This window comes from Mastomys coucha, unplaced genomic scaffold (genome assembly GCF_008632895.1).
Source record: "Mastomys coucha isolate ucsf_1 unplaced genomic scaffold, UCSF_Mcou_1 pScaffold3, whole genome shotgun sequence".
NCBI classification, from domain to species: domain Eukaryota; kingdom Metazoa; phylum Chordata; class Mammalia; order Rodentia; family Muridae; genus Mastomys; species Mastomys coucha.
The window spans coordinates 27,598,588-27,621,595 of record NW_022196909.1 but is presented as its reverse complement, the minus strand read 5'-3'; the positions used below and the strand labels follow the sequence as shown (position 1 = coordinate 27,621,595).

The window sequence follows — 23,008 nt, the reverse complement described above, 5'->3', positions numbered from 1 at the left end:
CTGGAACTCACTCTGTAGACCAGGCTGGCCTCGAACTCAGAAATCCATCTGCCTCTGCCTCCTAAGTGTTGGGATTAAAGGCGTGCGCCACCACTGCCCGGCCCATTTTTACAGTTTAAAGACTATGTTGACTTTAGTGCTCATAGCACGTCATAGTTGTATCTAATGTCAACCATGACTGGGGTCTACTCACTATTTGTTGCTATATTTATTGCCAGCTAGTGTGCTTTGCCACTGGGAGGCAGTTATCTGAAATTACAGTGCATATTTATTTTCTTTGGAAATATTTATGGGAATCTTATTATCTTCTAATGTGAGTGCCAGTTTACTCAAAAGTCTTACATGTTGTGACACATTCTGTCCAGACCTGATAGAGCAGGGGTGTTATGGTAAATAGCTCACTGTGATGACACTGAGCTTGAAGGGGGTAGTTTGGACTCTGAACGTTTTTCTCTGATGGAAGAGCCTCAAAAGGGTGTAACAAGATAGCTTTTTTCCTTGCATAGGAACCGAGTTCTTACATTTTAGATTCTGATTGTTATGTAGGTTTCTTGTGGGAATGGTTGAAGTAATAGCATGTTCAAGTTCTTTTTTTGTTTGTTTTGTTTTGTTTTGGTAGTAAAAATTGTAACATAAAATCTATTCTCCAAATTGTTGAGTGCGAGCCTTAGAGTTAACTATGTGTGTGCTGTGCTCAGTGAGATTTAGTTTGCAATTCTGCTGGGGATTGGACGCATGTGTGCATGAGGCACAGCCCTCAGTTTGGATGTAGAATTTGATAACTTTTTTATTTCTTGTAAACTCAGATTAGTAATCTGCTTGGCTTTATGTTAAATGTAATTAAGCTTGAATTTCAAAGTGTAGTGACTGTCTAAGTATGATAATCATGAGCATTTTTATTTTATTGCAGAGTTTCCTTGGAGGCTTTTTTGGTCCCATCTGTGAGATTGATGTTGCCCTTAATGATGGGGAAACAAGGAAAATGGCAGAAATGAAAACTGAGGATGGCAAAGTAGAAAAACACTATCTCTTCTATGATGGAGAGTCTGTCTCAGGAAAGGTAAGCTTTGGTTTGAGAGTTTGTTTGACAGTTGCCTGATTGTAGTATATTAGAATTAGCTATCAAAGTAGTCTGTGCTGTATCTAAATTTGAATGGTTGTATTAGAAGTAGAATTTTTTTCAACTGAAATCCTTGATGGATTAAAGCAGCAACAGAAGATTCTTTCTGTGGAAGGGTTTTAGGGCCAGAGCCTTTGAATTTCACATTTTTTGCTAATGACTGTATCTTAAGCTTTGGAGAGTTTCTTCTGTAGCTCAGAGTTGGAGAGCTGTGGAGTGGTTGTCTGATGTGGCATAGGAAGTTCTTTCTGACTCCTGGGATACAGCTTTCTCTTCTGTGCTGTCATCACAATGCCATCTGCTCTCTTCTCTTCATGCTGAGGGTGGGCATCAGCTCTTTTGGAATGTGTATGTATGCCTAGATACATTTAAGATACCTTCTTCTGTAATAGTCACGCCTCTCTTGCCCTTTCTTTACTCAATAATGTGTAAAATTCTTCGTCTGCTTTCTTCTTGTCTCATGTAGCCCAGCTTCTTCCTTCTCCTGCCCTCTACCTCTGAAATACCGGAGAACGAACAGGGGTGCACTACCATACCTGGCTAACTCCTTTTTTTTTTTGGTTTTTTTTTTTTGAGTCAGGGTTTCTCTGTATAGCCCTGGCTGTCCTGGAACTCACTCTGTAGACCAGGCTGGCCTTGAACTCAGAAATCCTCCTGCCTCTGCCCCCCAAGTGCTGGATTAAAGGCCCAACCCTGGCTAACTCTTAATTGTTTTAGAGCAGTTTTAGATTTTCAGGAAAAAAATTGGTAAAATGCAAAGTTCTTTATATTGCCTCTTCTTTACCACGCCCTCATAATATAATATAACATTTGTCTGTTATTATTGTTATAGACTGAGTTAGGGTCATGTAACTCAGCTAACCTTAGACTACAGTGACGTAGTTTTCCTGCTCAGCCTCTCCAGTTCAGGAATTGAAATCATGAACCACTATGTCCAGTTTAATTTGGTAGATTTTAAAAAATTAATGAATTAAAGGCAGACATGGTAACATGTGTCTGTAATCCTAGCAGTAGAGGTAGGAGATGAGTTAAGGGTCACTTCAGCTACATAGAGAGCTCAAGGCCAACCTAGGTTACTTAAGATCCTATTTTTCAAAAGGAAAAAGCAGAGAATTAATGAACTAGTATTGGTAGATTGGTTTAAAACTTATAGTTAGGATTCACACTTGTTACATGTTGTATGGATTTTGACAAACACGTATTGTTGTTGTGTGTCCGTCATTTGAACATCATGCAGAATGGCTTGATCATTCTACAGAGTGCCCTCTGCTTCATCTGTTCATGCCTCCCTGGCACCTGTACCCACTCCAGTCTCCAGAGCCTGTGGCCACTGCCGATCTCTTTACCCTGATTGACCTTTTCTAGAATGCCAGGGAGTTGGAATCATGCACTATGTAGCCTTTTTAGGTTAGTTCCTGTCTAGTCAGTACTCATCACCATCTTTTTGTGACTTACGAGCTCATTTGTTTTTAACACTAAGTAGTATTGTTTTGTTCTGGCCATGGCTCATATCTGTACTTTCCAGCATTTAGAGTGCTGAAGAGGCTGGTGGGTTGATCAAGTTTGAGGCTACCCTAGGCTACATACACAGTGATTTCCAGGCTAGCCTGAGCTACATATAGCAAGGCTCTCTCAAAATGTGTATATGTCTTTTGTATGGATACCAGTATATTTATTTCTTCCATTATCTTACTGAAGACTGTCTTGACTGTTTCCGAGTTTTGCTCAGTTTGCAAAATTGATTTAATTGACTTTCTTATTGGTGTGTAGGACTTTTTATATGTTTTAAGATTTATTTGGTTTGTGTGTGAAATATGAGTGTGGGCACGTAGAGAGCATGTGGAGGTCAGAGGGTGTCATTTTGTTCTCCCTGCCACCTTTAGAGTCAGGGGCTCTTTCTTACTGTCTTTGCCACTAGCTACATGTTTGAAGTCTAGCTGATTTTCCAGTTCCCACCTTCTATCCTGCTGTTACAGTGTGGGGCTAGGATTACAGTTATGAGCCACATCTGGCTTTTTTACATGGGTTCTGGAGCTTGCATAGCAAGCACTTTTACCTGCTGAGCCATCTCACGGGCTTCTTTTTCTATGTTTTTAATGAGTGTCTTTATAAAAGGCTTGGTATGGTGGTATCCTGGGATTGCAAGTTTGAGCCAGTCTGGGCTGCATGAGAGCCTGTCTAAAGAGGAAAAAAGGTCTTATTTATTTAATTGTAGAGTTGTCTTTCCTGCCTTTCTTTCATTAATGTTTTTGTTTGTTTGTTTTTTTGTTTTTGTTTTTAAAGACAAGGGTTTCACTGTGTGACCTTTACTGGACTGGAACTCAGTAAGTAAACCAGGCTGTTGTCCTACTCATAGAGATCCGCCTACCTCTGCCTCTACTTCAGAGTGTTCAGATTAAAGGTGTTCAACACCAATCCTGGTTTGTTTGGTTGTTTGGTTTTTAGTCCATCTATTTGTTTGTTTGTTTGTTTATTTATTTATTTTGACTTGACTTTCCACTCAGTTTTTTATTTCTGTCTCTTCTTTAGTAGATGTTTGATGTTTCTTTTTGTTCATTCAGATCTGGTTTAGACATTTTCCAGCTACAGCCAGTACACAAAGTTACCCTGTTTTCTTTCACCGGAGTTTTTACATCATGCATCCTTTCCCAGCCCTTAGTTCATTTGGAGTTTATTTTGCTTGTATTGTAGAAGTCAAAGGTGTCCCCAATTGTGGATCTGCAGTTAACCCCTGGCCTATATTGAACAAGCCATCCCTTCCTCTCACATGCTATCATGTCACCTTTGTCATAAAGCAAAGGTCATGTGGTCTATTCTGGCTTCCTTGCTCTGTTCTCGTGGCTTATTTGTGGCATATACATCTTTCTTCATTCCTTTTGGATATTCTAATTAAGTTGTAATTCAATCACCATAAAATGGCCCTAAGCCAGGTCATTGCTGCCTACTGTATTTGCAGAGTTGGGTAGCCTTCACCAACTGGCTTATCCCTCTGAGCAGAATCCACTACCTGCAAATCCCTCATCTACAAATCTGCTTTGTTTCCTTTTCTGGACATTGCATATAAATGGAATCACACTGTGCCTTTGAATGTGGTTCCTTTCACTGGGAGTTATCTTTTCAAGGCTTGGGTAGCTAGTATATTACCTCATTCTCTTAAGCTGTATTTTAAATTTTAAAATATTTTAGCTCCATTTAAGAAAGATCTCTTGTCCTCTTTTATAAAAGGCATTTGTTTTGCTTGCCACACATATTATTCCTAGATATTCTGAAGTCCTCTGTGGTCTTCAGATTAGTAACTCATTATATGCTTATTAAGAATGATTATTTATATGTTTGTTATTCCGACTTACAACAGGAAAATTTTTGCCTATTTTAATTTTTGTTGTTGATGTTTTATTGAAAATATAGCTAATAAGGATTTATAGGCATTTTTCATGTTAAAAAATTTAAAACATTTATTTCATTTGGGGCTAGGTGGAAAGTATATGCCCCTGCATGTTATAGAGGTCATAGGACAAACTTGTTGGTTTTTCCTTCCAATATGGTAGGTTGTAGGGATCAAACTCAGGCCAACAATATTGGTGGCAAGCGCCTTTACTTAATGAACTGTCTTGCCAACCTTATTTTGTCGTTGTAACCATACAGCCTAATAATATTACTTGTGTTTTTAATCTTAGTCACACTATATCTTCAGAGTTTTTACATGACAAAACCTTTTGTCCTATTAGTAGTCACTGCTCTTTCCCTGGTGACCTCTGACCTACTTCCTTGGCTTTCTGGGCTATAGCTATTTGGTATAAGTAGTTACATAATATTTGTGCTTTAATGACTGCATCACTGAGCATGTCATCAGGATCCCAGTCCCCTCCCCCCATGTAATAGCATGTGTTAGAAATCTATTTTACTCTGAATAATATTTCTGATATATCATGTCCAAATGGTAAAGGATATGCCAAGTTAGTTGTAGTTTGCATCTGTAATTGCAGCACTTGAAAGATTGAGGTAGGAGAATTGCTGCAAGCTCAGGACTGGACTGAGTGTGACATAGTAAAGCACAGTGTGAGTTAGAGTGAGGCCTTGTCCTACCCTCTCCTTGTAGCTGTGTACCTAGGAGCAGAGCTGCTGGTGTGAACAAGCTCTGCCTCCCCTGGAGGGCCATCCTCCTCTGTCTCCCCCAGCACTGGTAAGAATGCTAGTTCCCCATATTTTTGATGTCACTTGTATTCCTTTTTATTATTATTTTTGAGACAGAGTCTCTCGTAGTTCTGGCTGTCCTCAAACTCATTTTCATCCTCCTGCTTCCACCTTTCAAGTGCTGGGATTACAGGTGTGCACCACCATGCCCAGATCTTGGGTACTTTTTCCTATTGTGCCTGCCTAGTGTGAGGTCTTATCTCATGGTTTTGAATTTCTTTTCTTTTTTGAGACATGGTCTCTGTAGCAGAGACTGACCTTGAACTGCTGTTTTTTTGGCTCCACCTCCTAAGTGCTGTGTTTATAGGTGGTCACTGCTATGTCAGCTTTCCAATTCTTGGTGGCTCTGCAGCACAAAAATTTTAAATTTTGAATGAGTCCAATTTATCTATTTTATTACTTATGCTTCTGAGAAACCACAGCCTGGGTGAAGGTCTTGAAGTTGCATCTGTCTTCTGCTCAGGTTGTGTGCTGCACTCACTTGGGTCATTATCCATTTGGTGTGAGGTAGCTTGTTCTTTTGTTGTTAATACCCCTGCCCCAGCACCACTTACGGACAAGAGAACTGCTTCTCGGTTGTCTTGGTGCACTTGTGCATTTATACCTTTAAAATTGAAACACTTGATTAAAAAATTGGAAAGTTTTTGAATTGATGCTAAAATTCTTTTGTCTACAGCTTAATTTTTTTTTATGTTCCATTTTTTTTTATGTATCCTGTATTCCAAATTTATAGTGAAGGGCAGGAAGTAAAAACTCACTTTGAACCAAGAGGCTCATTCTCCTTTATTTATGAAGTTTTCAGACACAGCCTTAAAAGGGAATGGCTTTCCCTTTGCATTACTTTTATATGTAAAAACTATTTTTTTTTAAACAGTCTCTAGTCCTGCCTGCCTAGAACCAGATACATAGATGATGCTGACCTTGAACTCAGAGATCTGCCTGCCTTTGCTTCAAGATGTCAAGATTAAGGGTGTGCACTACCACACCCAACTTAAAGACAATTCTTTCAAAATAATTAAGTGTTGCTGCCAAAACTGTCAGTTCTATAAAAATGTCATAGAAGGAGAAATTTGAGACCTTGTTAGAGTTAATCAAGACAAAGCAATAATGATTACTGTCATTGGCAATTGTTTCAAAGTGACATTCTTATAACTTTTTGTTGTTTCTAGTTTGCTTTATTAGGGCATCTTTACTATTTCTTTAGAGGAGGACTTGATGCTTGATGATAGTAAAATACTTTGACCTGGTGGCTCTGGGCTGCACCACTGACCAGTGCTTTTTTTCCTGTTGCAATCACTGAATAAGGTGTCTGTTTAGTCTGAGATTATAGTTTATAGCTGAGCTACTTAGGTGAGGGACATCTATAGAGTACTTGCCAGCAGTGTGGATATGGACTATGTTCTTCTGGCAGAACTTAGAAACTGGTCTTAGATCAACACAATATTCAGTAACAAAATGTACAAATGTTTTGCTGTCTTCTGTGACACTGAAAATGGTATATGGTACATTGACATGTATAAATTATGAAGATAGCACTATTTACTTGTACAGAATATCATATACTGACATGTGAGCTTTGAGACTGCTTTATTGGTTTGAGGAAATGTGTAAATAGACCTGTTTTCCCAACATTCAGTTTTCCTCACTTTTTAAACATATAGCCTCACCTATTTCTACACAAAATCCTTATCTGCAGTAAAGGGAAATGCCAACTTTAAATTGGAGAGTAGTGGTGCACATCTTTAATCTTTAGCATGTGAGAGACAGAAGCAGGTGGATCTCTGTGAGTTCAAGGCCAGCCTGTTCTACATAGTAAGTTCCAGGACATGAAAAACTACACAGTAGATGCCCCCCTTCCCCTCCCCCCTAATAGAGAACCTGGATAAATGCCCTTAACTGAGTGATTAGAATTAGCAGCACTAATGTTGAAATGAACTGACATAATGTAGCTAGGAATGGCAACACTGTAAGGCCATCCTTGGCTTTATAGGGTGCTTAAGACTACCTGGGCCATAGGAGACTTTTCTCAAACAAGCAAAAGCAGACATTATATGCTTCCTAGTATGGATACACTAGGAAGAATACAACTTTGTCTTTGTAGTGTTCTTGCTAAAAAATATGAGAGCAGAACAGAATCCTAGTAAAATATCAGACAAAATAAAATTAAGAGTCATTTTTGACCACCATTCTTAGAAACTTTAGTTGTAATTAGTTTAAACCTACCCACTCCCCAAATATACTTTTTTTTAAATTTAATTTCATTTGCTTGTTTGTTTATTCACTTTTGAGACACAGTGTGTGTTTGTAGGGTAGGGTGTCCTAGAACCTGCTATGCAATCCAGGATAAGTCTGAATTCTTGATTCTTTTGTCTCGGACTCTCAGGTTCTGGAACTGGATATGGGTGCTACCATACCTGAAAGTTTTGGTTATATGTAAAGCTTATTTAAGTACTTGACCTTTATAAATATTTTTCTTGTTTTTTTTAAAGATGTATTTATTTATTTTATGTATATGAGTACACACTGTAGCTGTACAGATAGTTGTGAGCCTTCATCTGGTTGTTAGGAGTTGACTTTAGGGCCTCTGCTTGCTCTGGTCAACCAGCTCACTCTGGTCGGGCTGGCTCACTCCAGTAGACTCCGCTCACTCAGTCCCTGCTCGCTAGGGCCCAAAGATTTATTTATTATTATAAATAAGTACACTGTAGCTGTCTTCAGATGCACCAGAAGAGGGCGTCAGATCTCATTACAGGTGGTTGTGAGCCACCACGTGGTTGCTGGGATTTGAACTCAGGACCTTTGGAAGAGCAGATGGTGTTCTTACCTGCTGAGCCATCTCACCAGCCCCTTACTCTTTTTTTTTCCCCAGAGTAAATATAGGTTATTAAGGAAAAGTGAGGAATCAGGTTTTCTGACTTTTGGCAGGATTATTTGCTTATTATAAAAACCAAAACAGCTTGAAAACTACAAAGGATGGTCTGGTTGTAGCTTACACTTGTAATTCAGAGGCTGAGGCAGGAGGATTCAGAGTTTGAAGTCCGTGTGGGCTTGTTGGAGTAACTAGTTGCAGTGAGGTAACTGCATGGACAGAGAGAGCAGCAGGGGGCTGTGGTGCAGGCCAGCTAGGGCAACTGCCTTCACATTTCTCTCCACAAGTTTATTCAAGCACAGGTTATTGTACCACTGTCAATGTGACTCTTCCCAGAATCCCCTGCTGCACCGAATCTAACTAATGCTACCCCAGGGTAGGTAAGTGATAGTGCCTGGCAGTCAACAGCCAGTCTCCTCTCGTCTGCATCTCTTCCCATTAGAATTAGGCCAAGAGGTATCTGTTTGCCATCTCTAAACCTTATTCAGATGGCCCCCAGAAGTTCAGTGTTGGAAGAGGGACACAGCTCTGCATCACTCTCCTAATCCATGGCATATTTTCTTTCTTTTTTTTTTTTGCTTTTTGTTTTTGTTTTTAGAGACAGTGTTTTCTGTGTAATAGCCCTGAAACTTGCTCTGTAGACCAGGCTGGCCTTGAACTCAGAGTTCCTCCTGCCTCTTCCTCCCCACTGCTGAGATTAAATGAATGTGCCACTCATGCCTAGCTAGCTGTAGAGAAGATCAAAAAAGTTCTACAGTTGATAGGTTGCATATACTTTTTTTTTTTTTTTTGGGAGACAGGGTTTCTCTGTGTAGCCCTGGCTGTTCTGGAACTCACTCTGTAGACCAGGCTGGCCTTGAACTCAGAAATCTGCCTGCCTCTGCCTCCCAAGTGTTGGGATTAAAGGCGTGCGCCACCACCATCCAGCTGCATACACTTTTTTTTCCAGATTAAATATCTAAGTTTGAGGGGCTGAGGATATTTGTAGCTCAGTTGGTAGAGCACTCACGTGCACAAAGCCTTGGGTACGTCAATCCACATAAATGGGACAAGGTGGTACATGCCTGGAATCCCAGCACTTGGCAATAGAGGCAGGAGAACCAGAAATTGACAGTCATCCTTGGCATAGAGAAAGCTTGAGGGCAGCCTGCATTAGAGATCCTGTCTTAAAAATAAACAGAAATTTAGGAGTTCAGGATTTTCATTTGGCAGGTACATTGATCTAAGGATTTTGAGATGGTGCAATTCAAAAGTAAGACTGGGGTGGTTAATTAACTCAGTAGTTAGCATGAATCTGAGCTCAGTTCTTAGTACTAAAATATGAATAAATGGGGTCATGAAAGATAATCATACCTAAAATTAATTTAGAATTTGAGAAATTCTGCATTTTAACATGAATTATAAACTTAGGGTAATACTTGTCACTTTAACTTTTATTTATTTAATTTTGTTTGTTTTTGGAGGCTGGATCTTTTATTGACCTCAAACTCAATATGTACCCCTGACTGGCTTGAAACTCATGATCGTCCTACTAAAGCTTTCCAACTGCTGGTACAGATATGAGCCACTGTATTTGGTTTAATGAGCATTATTCTTAAGGCTAGAGGTTGTAGCAAGTGTATTTTTCTTGGTTATAAAAAAAACTGAAAATTATCTTTTAGGCTAATTCTTGGAATTAGTCACATTCACATTCAGATATTAGTCTGAGAACCGTTTCATTATCTGGCCAGGAAACACATATGGGGAGTTGGAGATGTCCTCTGTCTGTGAGGGATTCCGTGTTAATAAAGCAGATGCGTTCTTTGTGTGTACAATAATGTGTTCCTTAGTGACTGCCTGTGAGTTGCCCTCCCTGGTGCTAGGAGGTGCGGCTTTTAGCACCTCATGAATGAACGAACGCCTCATGTACTCACAGATTACATTCATCTGGAAGGAATCTGGTAGGCGCACTCAAAGGACTGTTAACATCTCTTACAATTTCATGTCTTGGCAGGTAAACCTAGCCTTTAAGCAGCCTGGAAAGAGGCTAGAGCATCAAGGAATTAGAATTGAATTTGTAGGTCAAATTGGTGAGTTTTAAAATAGTATTACTTTTTTCCTTTGACTGAAGAGGGTTGGATTTGGCAGTTAAATAATTGAATTAGAGCTTAGCTTTATGAAAAGAAGAAACTGATTATATGTAATAGAAGAGGACCTAGTAGTATAGTAAACCATGCATCTCAGCTGTATTTAATGATGTGTGATTGATTCTGCCTTTGTATTAGACTCTGCTAGTAAAAATTAAAGAAGCTATATAAACTACCAGCCTTGAAAAATAATCATACTGTCTCCCATCTGCCTTCGTTTTTCATCAGCCTCACTCACAGCCACCACCTTCACCTCCATCTTGTTCTCTGAATCCCCATGGCATTTGTTTCCTGAGCTAGCGTCTGCCTGTAGCCAGACAATTCCACATAAAGAGGGAAGGAGTAATTTCTTCTTGGCTTAAATCAAATTGTGTACATTTCCATGTGGGAGTTTGAGAGACACTCTCAAGTTATCAGGAAGCAAAACTGCATATACATCTTCTGATGTTGAAGAGTCAGGAAAGGAAGTATATCCTACTTAAGACTCTCTGTAACTGGGTTTAAAAATCCAGCTAATTTTTATTGTACGTTTTTAAAGTACCAAAGCTGGAATGGTGGATATTTACATGTCTATTATGGATGAGATTGTACTCAGGAGGAAGTTCTAGCAACTAATTAGTACTTAGTTTTATTCTTTCGTGCATTGTAGCTTTATGAAAGTAATGTATGCTTTGTTTAGGAAGGACAGCCACAGGAAAGAGATAAGTGTTACTGTGCCACACTGGAGTTTACTAATGCCCAAGTGGATGCAATGAGGAAATAAAATTGTGATCTTAGTCCTAGCTATTAAAGTAGAAGCATATTTAATTCTTTTTGTAAAAATTATTTGTTAGGTGATAGAAGCTTGGGTTTCATTGAATTGGATATTAACTATAATTGGTCTTTTTGCTGTTTTAAATTTCTTAGAGCTTTTCAATGACAAGAGTAATACTCATGAATTTGTAAACCTAGTGAAAGAACTAGCCTTGCCTGGAGAACTGACTCAGAGCAGAAGCTATGACTTTGAATTTATGCAAGTTGAAAAGCCATATGAGTCATACATCGGTGCCAATGTCCGCCTGAGGTATGGATGTGTGTGAGAGACTGTACAGAATCGAACCAGAAAACCATGCTACTGCTGATGCCTCATACAAACTTGGAATTACAATTCTGAAATGGAAGGCTTAAAATTTAAAATATTCTGTTACAAACTTTGTTTCATTTGACTGAGAATGTGATTTGAAATAATCATGGTTGTTAACATTAGAATTCAATGATATTTCAGCTTTACAATTCTGTTGTATGAATTTTGTTATTATTAGTTACTTCAGATCTTGTTTCCTAATGAATTCCATTTAGCACATGGTTAAGAGATGATAACCCAGAGACTGAGTGAGTGGTCAGGGTTATACAAGCAAAGGTCAGAACTGAAGCAGGACTCTGGTTTTCTTTGACCTTTGTTTTGTTTTATCTTGTGTGTGGGCACCTGCATGCCACTGTGCACATCTGTTTTTTTTTTTGTTTGTTTGTTTGTTTTTTTGTTTTTTTTTTTGGTTTTTCGAGACAGGGTTTCTCTGTGTAGCCCTGGCTGTCCTGGAGCTCACTCTGTAGACCAGGCTGGCCTCGAACTCAGAAATCCACCTGCCTCTGCCTCCCAAGTGCTGGGATTAAAGGCGCGCGCCACCACGCCCGGATCACTGTGCACATCTGAAGGTCACAGGACAACTTCCAGTTGGCTCTCCCTTTCCACCATGTAGGTTCCAGGAGTTGAGCTAAGGTTGTCAGGCTGGGCAGCAATGCTAGTCCCTGCTGAGCCACCACACTGACCAGCATCCCATTTTCTAAATTCTCATTCTAGTTCTTTCCCTTAAGTCTTTATGCAGGAGGCCCTGGACGCCTCCAAGACCAGGGTAAATATTTGAATTTTAATTCAGGGATCCAAGAACCTTCTTTTCTGTTTAATGTGGTGTTGCTCATTTGGGACTGTGTTTGGCAGCACAAACTAAATAATAGTGCTTGACAAGATGTGAAAAAATCTTGTCATGGAGAGGCTTCCTAAGCAGCCGACAAGGTCACTTCTAAAGTAGTTATTGTAAAACTGAATTTTGTATATTTTCATGTTGGAGGTATTAAAAACAAACAGAAACAGACCAAAACAAATAAACAAAATAACAAAAAAAAATTGGGGAGCAAGAAGTGAGCATAGGTAGAGCACATGCTTAGACCGCAAGGCCTTGGATTCACTCTCTAGTCTAAATCAGCCCAAATTAGAGTTCTTCATGAGAAAACAAATGGAGTCAGGGGACACCTGGAATCCCAGCAAGGGGACAGCTGAGCTGGCTGACATTTGCTTGTTAAAGCACCTGAATTTAACACAGGAGATTTACCCATCTTCTCCTGACTTTGTAGGTATTTTCTTAAAGTGACAATTGTAAGAAGACTGACAGACTTAGTGAAAGAGTACGATCTTATTGTTCACCAGCTTGCCACCTATCCTGATGTCAACAACTCTATTAAAATGGAAGTGGGCATTGAAGACTGTCTGCACATAGAGTTTGAATATAATAAATCCAAGTAAGTACCTGACGGTCACTTCTGTGTGCCTGTGACTGGCAACCCCCGACAGACAGCTTAGAGCAGTAAAGACTGCACACTTGTTTTCTGACCACTTAAGTGAAACATGTGCATTGTTGAAAATTTAAGGTATATAAGAGTGAAAGGAGATCTAGAGAGATGGCTCAGCAATTAAGAGCACTGACTGCTCTTCCGGAGGTCCTGAGTTCAAATCCCAGCAACTCCATGGTGGCTCACAACCATCTGTAATGAGATCTGATGCCATCTTCTGGTGTGTCTGAAGGCAGCTACAGTGTACTTACATATAATAAATAAATCACAAGGGCGAAGCGAGCAGGGAAAAAAGTGAAATGGGAAAATAATGACATAATTTTCCTCTTTACCAACCACTGAGCCACTATTAATGTCTTCTTATGTATCTTCCCAGAGGTAAAGGATGTGTTGGACATGCTTTTATAATTGTGCTTTTAGAAAGTGGTCTGATTTTGTTTATTGTATAATGCCTTTTTGTTGTTATTGTTGTTAGTGGTGATGGTTTTCTGAGAGAAGGTCTTTCTGTGTGACCGTAGCTGCCCTGGAACTCACTATGTAGACCAGGCTGGCCTTGAACTCATAGAAATTCACCTGTCTCTTTTTTTGGAGTGCTGAAAATAAGGGTATACACCACTACTTCTGGTCTTGTATAATGCCTTTTAAAATTGTATTACAGAAGATGTGAAAGATATGAGGATGCCAGGATACATGAATACTGTAGTGAACAACAGTGACGTCTTCACGGACATATTGCTCCTCCAGTAGTTTGTTGTTGTTTTTCTTTTTTCCTTTAAAGATTTATTTACTTATTTACTATGAATATACTGTAGCTGTTTTCAGACACACCAGAAGAGGGCATTGAATCCCATTACAGATGGCTGTGAGCCACCATGTGGTCCTGGGAATTGAACTCAGGACCTGTGGAAGAGTAATCAGTGCTCTTATCCACTGAGCCATCTCTCCAGCCCTGGTTTGCTTGTTTGTTTTTGTTTTTAATGTAGAAATGCTCTGTATGTACACTTGCATGCCAGAAGAAGGTATCAGATCTCATTATAGATGGTTATAAGCCACCATGTGGTTGCTGGGAATTGAACTCTGGACCTCTGAAAGAGCTGCCAGTGCTCCTAATCACTGAGCCATCTCCCCAGCCCTAAATTTATATTTTTGAGACAAAAGTTGTATAGTCCAGGCTGGCTTCAAACTCATGGTGCTCCTGGCATAGTCAGTGTCATAGTAATTGCTGACATTGTCTGATGTGCTTTATTAATACAGAGTTCTACAGTACCCATAGATTTATAATACTGTTATAGCTAAAATATTAATAACTCCTTAATATCAGTATGTCATCCTGGTCAACATTCATATACTCCTACTTGTCACAGTCATCATTATCATCATCATCATCGTCATCTTTTTCCTCCTCCTCCTGGCCTCAAACTCACAGAAATCCACCTGTCTCTGCCTCCCAAGTGCTGGGATTTAAGGCGTGTACCACCATGACCAGCTCACATGGTTTGTTCAAATCAGCATCCAAACAAGAATACTCTTCAGTGTGTCACATTTGGTCTGTGTTTATTTGTTTTGTTTCGAGACAGGGTTTCTCTGTGTAGCCCTGGCTGTCCTGGAACTCACTCTGTAGTCCTGGCTGGTCTTGAGCACAGATCCACCTGCCTCTGCCTCCTTGAGTGCTGGGGCTAAAGGTGTGTGTCACCACACCCATCTTTTTAAAATTTATTTGTTAAAGAAGCAGTTGTGCTGTTTATTCTCTCCTTTTAGGTGATTTTTTTTTTTTAAGCGGCTGTTACTCCCAAGTTTGCATCACTGAAACTGTCAAACATGCCGTTGAAATTGTCCATAAAATCATCTGGTAGTTTGGAACCTAAGAAGCTGTCACAGAAACCTTCCCTGAGATTTTCATGTTATTGAGTGTATGGGTTCTTGTGTTAATATCTAGTTATGGGAGGAAGCAAAACTACTCCTGAGTATTGTAGGTATTCTCAAGTTTATTATTTCATGATTTTATGATTTACTTACTTGGGCCTGGGAATTGCCACACAAACCATGCATACACCAATCTCAGTTAAGCAAGAATAGTTTATTGAACGCATACTGTAATACTGGATGTCCAGGACCACAAGAAGGAAAAACCTAACTGGCACTAGTCTGCTCTCAGAGTAGATTTTTTTTATAGGAAAAAACAGGTTCAAAAATTTAAAGGGCAAGGAGGGGAGCAGTTGGCTTACTAGGCAAAGTATTGTCAGCTAACCTTTAAGCTGGTTAGTCCTGAATATAAGGTGGTTGGAGGGTGGTGGACATGGGCATTTCAGAACATTGAGATCACAGAGCATGAGTATTATAATCTAAACTTTTTGGCTTATTAGTAGCATTCTTCAGTGTCAGCCACAAAAACCACAGTGAGCTCATACATAGGTGCAGGAGGGGCTGCCGGTGGTCAGCTCTGACTCAAGCTGTTTTAGACATAACTGTTCATATTTACCTTTGATTTGATGAGCCCTACTTAAAGTTTTGTGGATTTCTTAAGATTAGCAAACCCCACACAGAACATTCAAAACAAAACAGGGTATGTGGTCAGCATGTCCTTGAGCCAAGACACTTTTCTGTGTCATGACTGGACCTGTTATAGCAGCAATATGAAATAACTTAGCAGTCATGGAACAAAATGGCTACAGCTATTTGGGGCATGTGTGTCAGACCATAACATTTACTAAACACAGTGCAGCAAACTTAACCCTCTGAGTAAAGGCCATGGATCTCTTTCTTTTTGGCTAGATGATGGGTTAGATGCTCTGTTTAGCCCTTAGAACACTAACAATGCTGAGCTCTTAAGTAGGGGCTTTAGTGCTGAAAACATATTAGTATTTGTTAAATGAATTTCAAAATGAGGTCTTTTTTTTTTTTTTTTAAGATTTATTTATTTATTATATGTAAGTACACAGTATCTGTGTTCAGACACTCCAGAAGAGGGCATCAGATCTCATTACGGATGGTTGTGAGCCATCATGTGGTTGCTGGGATTTGAACTCAGGATCTCTGGAAGAGCAGTCAGTGCTCTTAACCGCTAAGCCATCTCTCCAGCCCCAAAATGAGGTCTTAATTTTCTATTCAATTAAGTCTTTGAGTGCTCTGAGAACTAACTTTTAAAGTGAGACAATTAATTGGTCTAATTAGTCTTTCTGGTATATTTGATAGTCAAGTAAAAGTTTGATTTCATGCTTACATAATACACTGATCAATACTGTTTTGAGGAAGGACATTAAGGGATGTGAGTAGTGTCAGTGGTATTTTGAGATAGTTATTTTCCTTGAGCTAATCCATTGAGCTAATTAATCTATTACCCTTGCTGACTTGTCTCACTCTTTTTTTTGAAACTGATAATAGCATGTGACACATATTCTTTTCAAATAGGTATCATCTAAAGGATGTAATTGTTGGAAAAATTTACTTCCTATTAGTAAGAATAAAAATACAACACATGGAGTTACAGCTGATCAAGAAAGAGATCACAGGGATTGGTAAGTTGAAGACAAAGTTTTAGTTAAAATTCCTTGTTGAAAATTAGAAAATTAGAAATTTTAGAATGTTAACATAAATTTAGAATTCACATTGGATGTTAGCTTTGCTAGTTAATATTTTGCTAGTATTCAATGCTTTTAAAGAACAGTTCTTGAGTGGAATAGACTGGCAAGCCCCTGTAGGCTGAAGCCAGAGCACCACCTGAACCCAGGCATGAGACCAACTTGATTCTTAAAGTAATTTTGTAGTGAGTACTTGCAAACATCTGATTTCTTTTTCTTTTAAAGACAAGGTATTGCTGGCTCTAACTTGTCTGTTTCCATTGCTGAGACTATCAGGGGGCTGAAAAAGAGGGTCATAGTCAGACCTGTCTCCACAGAGCAAGCAAACAGTAGCAGCAGAGCATGCGTGCAGATGCTCTCCTGCTGACCCACACCCTGAGCCCTTAAGATAGCATTGGATTTTTAAACTTAAGAGTTGACTTCATGTTTAGATTTGAGTTAAAATGCCCCAGGAAGTTAATTAATCCTAGAGTTTAGTGTGTACACCATCTAAGTGCTCATCCAGCTTGGTGTCATCTTTATGTTAAAATTGACTCTTTGGGAAGGTTCTTTGGAAATTGCAGAGAAACCCTTCACCTAGTGGTTAGTCCCAATGCGAGTCACTACCTTCTCTTTTAGCATATAGCAGAACTGATGGCAGGGGCTGTGTGAGGTTGGCTCTGAGCTGGTGTAGCTGTGGGGAGGCTGACACTCAGGTGATCTGTAGGTTCAGGAGTAGAGCAGGAGTAGAGCAAAGATTAGAGCGATGGCCAATGGAGAAAAGGCAGCACTGAAGTAGTACAGCTGAGAATGGGACAGACTTGACTTCTGGGAATAGTCAAGCAAACGCCATTTCTATTGTTATCCTAGGACCCAGCACCACCACAGAGACAGAAACAATCGCTAAGTATGAAATAATGGATGGGGCGCCAGTAAAAGGTAAATCAGTCTCCTGATACAAGTCTTACTGTACTTCCCTGCTGGCCCTGGAACTTTCTCTATCGACCAGGCTGGTCTTGAATTGGTGGTGACCCTCCTACCTCTGCCTCTTGAGTACCAAGGCTTCACTTACCTAAATATATTTTATATTTATTTTATTTCTTATGTGTATGGATGTTTTCCTTTCATATATGTGTGCACCATGTGCATGCCTGGTACCTGTGGAGGCCAGAAAAGACATCAGATTCCTTGGAGTCGGAGTTACAGATGGTTATGTATGCTGAAGATGAAACCTAGAAGCTTTGGAAGAGTGGCCAGTGCTTGTAACCCTCCAGTCCCTAAGAATCCCCCGTACATTATTGCCTGTGTGTGAGGAGGGATGTCTGTTTGCACTGATAGGCATGTGCCATGTACACACACACACACACACACACACACGTCATAGGACAGTCTAGGAGATGGTTGTCTGCTTCTACTCTGTCCTCAGGCTTGCCATCCAGTGCCTTTACCTGCTTAGCCTGCACCACCACCACCCCACTGAGACAGGATTTCTTATTGGGACCTAGGGCTTGCTTCAAATTAGTTAGGGAGCCCTGGGTTCCACCTGCCTCTGGTTTCCCAGTACTGGAATTAAAAGTGTAAGCCAGCAGGCTTGGCTTTTTACATGGTACTGGGAATTGAGCTCAGTCCTCAGGCTTGTGCAATGGTGCTTTACCAATTGAGCTGTTTCCCAGCCATTATTTTGCTTTGGATAAATTAGTGATATATTTTTATAGATATTATATACATTGATGGAGTTATGGTAAAATTTTAAAGCAGAATTTCATCTACTTCTAAACAACACTTACTGGCTGGAACTTTTCGAGTCTCTTAACCTCCCAATATAGTGCTTACTATGTCACTACAGAATGAATGCCATTGTTATTGCCAGTTTCACAGAGGAGAAACTTGAAACAGTAGATAAGTCCCACAAGCCAAGGGGTTCTGGCCAGACCCAGGTTGCTCTAGGGCAGTGCTTCTCAACTCAGCTCCCTGAGAGACATTTGACATTGTCCTGAGAAGTTTTATACTGTCTGCTGCTGGCACCTGGTGTGTTGCAAGTGTGTAAAGCTGTTCAACAGGAAGGACATCTGCCCCCAGTCATGTCTGCCCCATGCAGTGACAGACAAGACACTGCTTATCCCAGGTGCTGTCCACGACTTCTTAGTTCTAAGTTTTATGTAGATGTGTTTAATTAATTGAGAATTAAATGGGAATTTCTTTTCTTTCAGGAGAATCGATTCCGATAAGATTGTTCTTAGCAGGGTATGACCCAACCCCCACAATGAGAGATGTGAACAAGAAGTTTTCAGTAAGGTACTTTTTGAACCTCGTGCTTGTTGATGAGGAGGACCGAAGGTACTTCAAGCAGCAGGTAGGGGGCTTCCACTCTGAGGCAGATCTGACAGTGCCTTCTCTAACTGTGCTGAGCAAATGGGGTTCGAGTGTGAGTGGGAACATGGCCTCAGAAGTAGGCATTGTAAGAGATCATTCCAGCCACTTCACAGGACTAGAAATGAGTTATACTTTGTCAGATCTTTTATTTTTCTCCTGAACAAGTTTTTTATCCCCGAATAAAAACACCTGCTATTTATGATATCAGGCGATAAAGAACAGAGAATGGCTAAAAGTGAACAAAAGTGTTCCCCCCACGATGATTAGTCTTAGGTGTGTTTTACATCGTCCCTTTGTTTTGGTGGTTCTGGGTAAGCCCTCCCTTGCACTCCTCTCCTTGTACTGTTGAGAGAGGTCTTATTCAGTTGCCCAGGCAGGCCTTGAATATTTAGTTTTTCTACCATAGCACGAATCACCAGCCCTAGCATTTAAGAGTGTCTTTAATGTGTTTTTATTATCAAAAAAATCACTTCCTAACACCTGTTTGATTATTGTGTCCCAGATCACCCCAGTCCATTGAACCCAGGGCTCATACTTGCTAGGCTAGTACTCTATGGCTGAACTGCATTGCATGCTCAGTCCTTGGTTGTTCTTTATCTAGTTTTTTGAGACAGGGTCTTACAGTGTAGTTCAGGCTTACTTCATCATCTCAATCCTCTTTCCTTGCTTCTTGCTGAGATGATAGGCATGAATAATGTATGTCCCATGTCAGTTTTTCTAATATCTTTAGATGATAGATTTTTGAGATTATCATTCTATCCTGAATAAGTAGTTGTTGTGTCTTTTAGAATACTCAGTCCTGATACTTTTTGTTAAGAGCAATATAAAACTTTTTTTATTATTTGAGAATTAAATAGCCATTGGGCATCTTTAGTAGGACTAGTTAGAATGGCCACCTACAGTGTGAAGTGGATTAATAAGAGAACCAATTAAATGTTCCAAAACCAAGTTAGAAATTAATTTGTGCTAGCTAGGCATGAGCCACCATGAGGCATGAGGATCATAAGAGTTTGAGACTAGTCTGGGCTACATAGCAAGACCTGGTCTCATAAAGACTAATAAGGGGCTAGAGAAGTGGCTCATCACTCAAAAGCACTTGGGCTTTCAGAGAACCCAGGTTTGGTTCCTAGTATCCAGACTGTGCTCATATGGCTACTTTAGGTACCAGATACACTCACACACATATACGCATACACACATACTAAAATAAAATAAATAAATTTAAACAAACAAGAATCCCAGTCAGTTATGACTTGAAGCAGGAATTTAGAAGAGGAGAAATTTGGGATTGATAGAGAGACAGCTCCTTGGCGATGGGAAATGGTGTAGGGGAAGAGGTAGGCAGTTTATTTGGCATGCATCAGAGCAGAGGGTAACTCAGTGTGGGAGAGGCACTTAGCAAGGGAAGGGATGTAGTACCTGTACATTAGTGTAAAGAATGGTGGGCAAGGTATGGCAGGCTCATATGTCTGGGAATTCATCCTGGAGCTAGTGGGAACTATCAAAGAGCAATACAAGCAGTGTTTATAAAACAAGCAGTGTGGGGTCCAGTGAGATGGCACACTGGGCAGAGGTGCTTCCTGCCCACCCAGAAGACCTGAGCTCATACCCCAGAGCATGCCAGGGGGAGGAGAGAACCAGCTCCAGAAGCTGTCTTTTAGCCTCACGTGTATGCTGTGACATGAGTGCACATATAGACACCCACAAAATGTGCACAATAACACAAGGAACGTGACAGTGACGTGAAGGGTGAATTAGAAATGAGTTTACAACAAAAGCTGTGCTCCAGAAAGCAGGATCAGTGCTCTAAGGCCACAAGGGCTCGGATGAAAGCAGTGGGGCCACAGCTGATGTGGGGATTTTCTGAAGCTGCAACAGGGAGGATTTGTGGTGGTTGACTGTGAGTGCCAGGAGAGGGAAAGGGTCACTCAGGAAAGCTGGAGGCTTTTGTATAGAGGAATTGGGATTGGTTTACAGCTTAACATTGAAGTAGCAGCCAGTATCTTCATGGTGAACATCTAAGACAGCAGAGAGCTCCATTTCTGTCTTGCATTTCTTCTAGGAGATCATCCTGTGGAGAAAAGCACCTGAGAAACTGAGGAAACAGAGGACGAACTTTCACCAGCGGTTTGAATCTCCGGAATCGCAGGCATCTGCGGAACAGCCTGAGATGTAAGCAGATGGGACAGAGCAGCAAGTGCAAGAACCGGGCCAAGAAGAGACGCTCAGCTGGTTAAAGACGGTCGCAGCATGGGGATGTTCCAACTCCATGTCTGCTAGTCTTCCTTATCCTAGAGTGCTGCATTTATTTTACAGTATGATTAAAGGTTCTTTGTGTATATACATTTTAAAAAGTGCTTCTTGGAAACACTGGAGAATTCCTAAGCTGCCTTTTTTGTTTTCTTTTTTACTGCACACTGATAAGCACTCAGAAGCATAAACATTAAGGATTTTCATGTGAGTAGACTGGTATTTGTAATTTTGCTTTCTTTATGCATAATGTTGAAAATCCTTTTCTCTGTTTTCATGCTAATGATTACCTCTTATTCTCTATGTGCAAAAAATTAAATATTTTTGTTCAAGTAAAATGAGAAAACCTGAGCAGCCCTTATGTCCTACAAAGTTTTAAGGCACGGCTCCTCAGTATTTTTGAGAATTGTGTTTTTTTTACATGTGTATCAGAAACCAACCTGGTGTTACGTGGTAGGCGCTTCTGGATCTACCATTTCACAGCCTTCTGAATTTTAATCTTTGGGGTCTCTGAGGTATATGAAAAATTTTCACCCCAGGGATTACATAGTATGTCGTTGTGGCCTTCCTGCCCCTTATTAGCCACTTTTGCTCTGACTTTCTGTGTCATCATGTAGGTTCTGCAGTGTGGAGTTGACACATCGGCATCTTAGAACTTGTTAAACCTGGATCATTTTTTTCCATAAAGACTTTGAAACATGTATATATATTTTAATTTAAGGACTCGTTTCCATGTGTATGCAAATAGTCACCTAGGAGTGAGAGCTCAGGAGAACCAGTGGAGGCATATACAAGCATCCATAGCCGGACAGATTCTTGTTAACTGGAATATTGGCTAGTTCAAATTTAACTTCACCTAGTCTATTAAAAAAAAAAAAACCAAACCAAACAGAACAAAAAACACTAAATTCGCCCCGTTCTCTGAAGGCTGCAGTCAGTTGAGCACAGACACACTACTGAGGCATATGGGGCAAGAGGAAGCCTGCGGTGGGGGCCACTCTCACTCAGGGCTTGTTGGTTCCTGACCAGTGCTCCTGACACACCTCAGTATAGCTTCGTCAGTTAACCCTACTCTCTAGGAAGCTGAACAGCCCAGCTTACGTTTCCGTAAACCTAGTTTTTACTTATGATGGCACTTCGATAAAATGGCCAGCAACCAGCCCTGGCCAAAGGTTCCACATATCATGTCCTGGAGCAGCTATTGTAAATGTGGATTTCTAAGAATGGCCATGTTTTCCTTCATGTAAGTGCCTGTTCAGAGTTTCAAAGTTTCAAAATGCCAAATATTTTCATGGTCACTTGCATGTATAATCTAGGAAATATTCAAAGAGATTTTGAAAAACAGTTGTATTTAACCAGCCTCAAGTTGTGCAACTATGATATATATATAAAATAAATAATTTGAAACAGAAACTAAATTTGCAGTTTAAGGAAAATGACTTTATTCTCAAGTCTTATCATTGTTACCAGCTTGAACACAGGACTGCCCAGTTAGGAAGACACGGTCATAACAGCGAATTTTTATAAATAGTACTAGCTTCAGGTTTGTAAAGGTTTGGTTTTTTATTGTTTTGTTTTTTTAGATTTTAGTTATTTTATGTGTATTGCTGTTTTGCCTGCAAGTATGTCTGTGCAGACATGTGGGCAGTGCCCAAGGAGGACAGAAGAGGGCATTAGATCTCCTGGAGCTGAAGTTACAGACGGTTCTGTGCAGCCATGGGGGTGCTGGGAACTTAACCAAGGTAGCCATTTCTGTGTTCACCGGCTTCAGTTTTAAGTAGTTATATAATACTTTTCATTAATTTGCTTAAAACTCATGTAAAATGCTTATTCATTCCACTTGAGACTTTTCTGGTACATAATCAACTTAAAATTTGGGGATTTCAGTCAAAACATGGTAAATAAAAAATAGTTA

At 40.1% G+C, this 23,008-nt stretch overlaps 1 protein-coding gene across 3 annotated transcripts in view; it reads left to right on the top strand.

Annotated features, from left to right (window-relative positions):
• The window catches only part of Vps26a (VPS26, retromer complex component A), a 28,511-nt gene extending 6,005 nt beyond the window's left edge, over window positions 1-22,506 (top strand). For all 3 annotated transcript variants that reach the window (XM_031346845.1, XM_031346844.1, XM_031346843.1), the window contains exons 2-9: window positions 911-1,060; window positions 10,177-10,252; window positions 11,216-11,372; window positions 12,698-12,862; window positions 16,322-16,428; window positions 17,341-17,409; window positions 18,681-18,823; window positions 20,906-22,506. In XM_031346845.1, coding sequence (XP_031202705.1) covers window positions 911-1,060; window positions 10,177-10,252; window positions 11,216-11,372; window positions 12,698-12,862; window positions 16,322-16,428; window positions 17,341-17,409; window positions 18,681-18,823; window positions 20,906-21,019 — 981 coding nt within the window. In that variant the 3' untranslated portion in view covers window positions 21,020-22,506. The remainder of the gene's footprint in view (window positions 1-910; window positions 1,061-10,176; window positions 10,253-11,215; window positions 11,373-12,697; window positions 12,863-16,321; window positions 16,429-17,340; window positions 17,410-18,680; window positions 18,824-20,905) is intronic.
• Window positions 22,507-23,008: the final 502 nt, after the last annotated feature.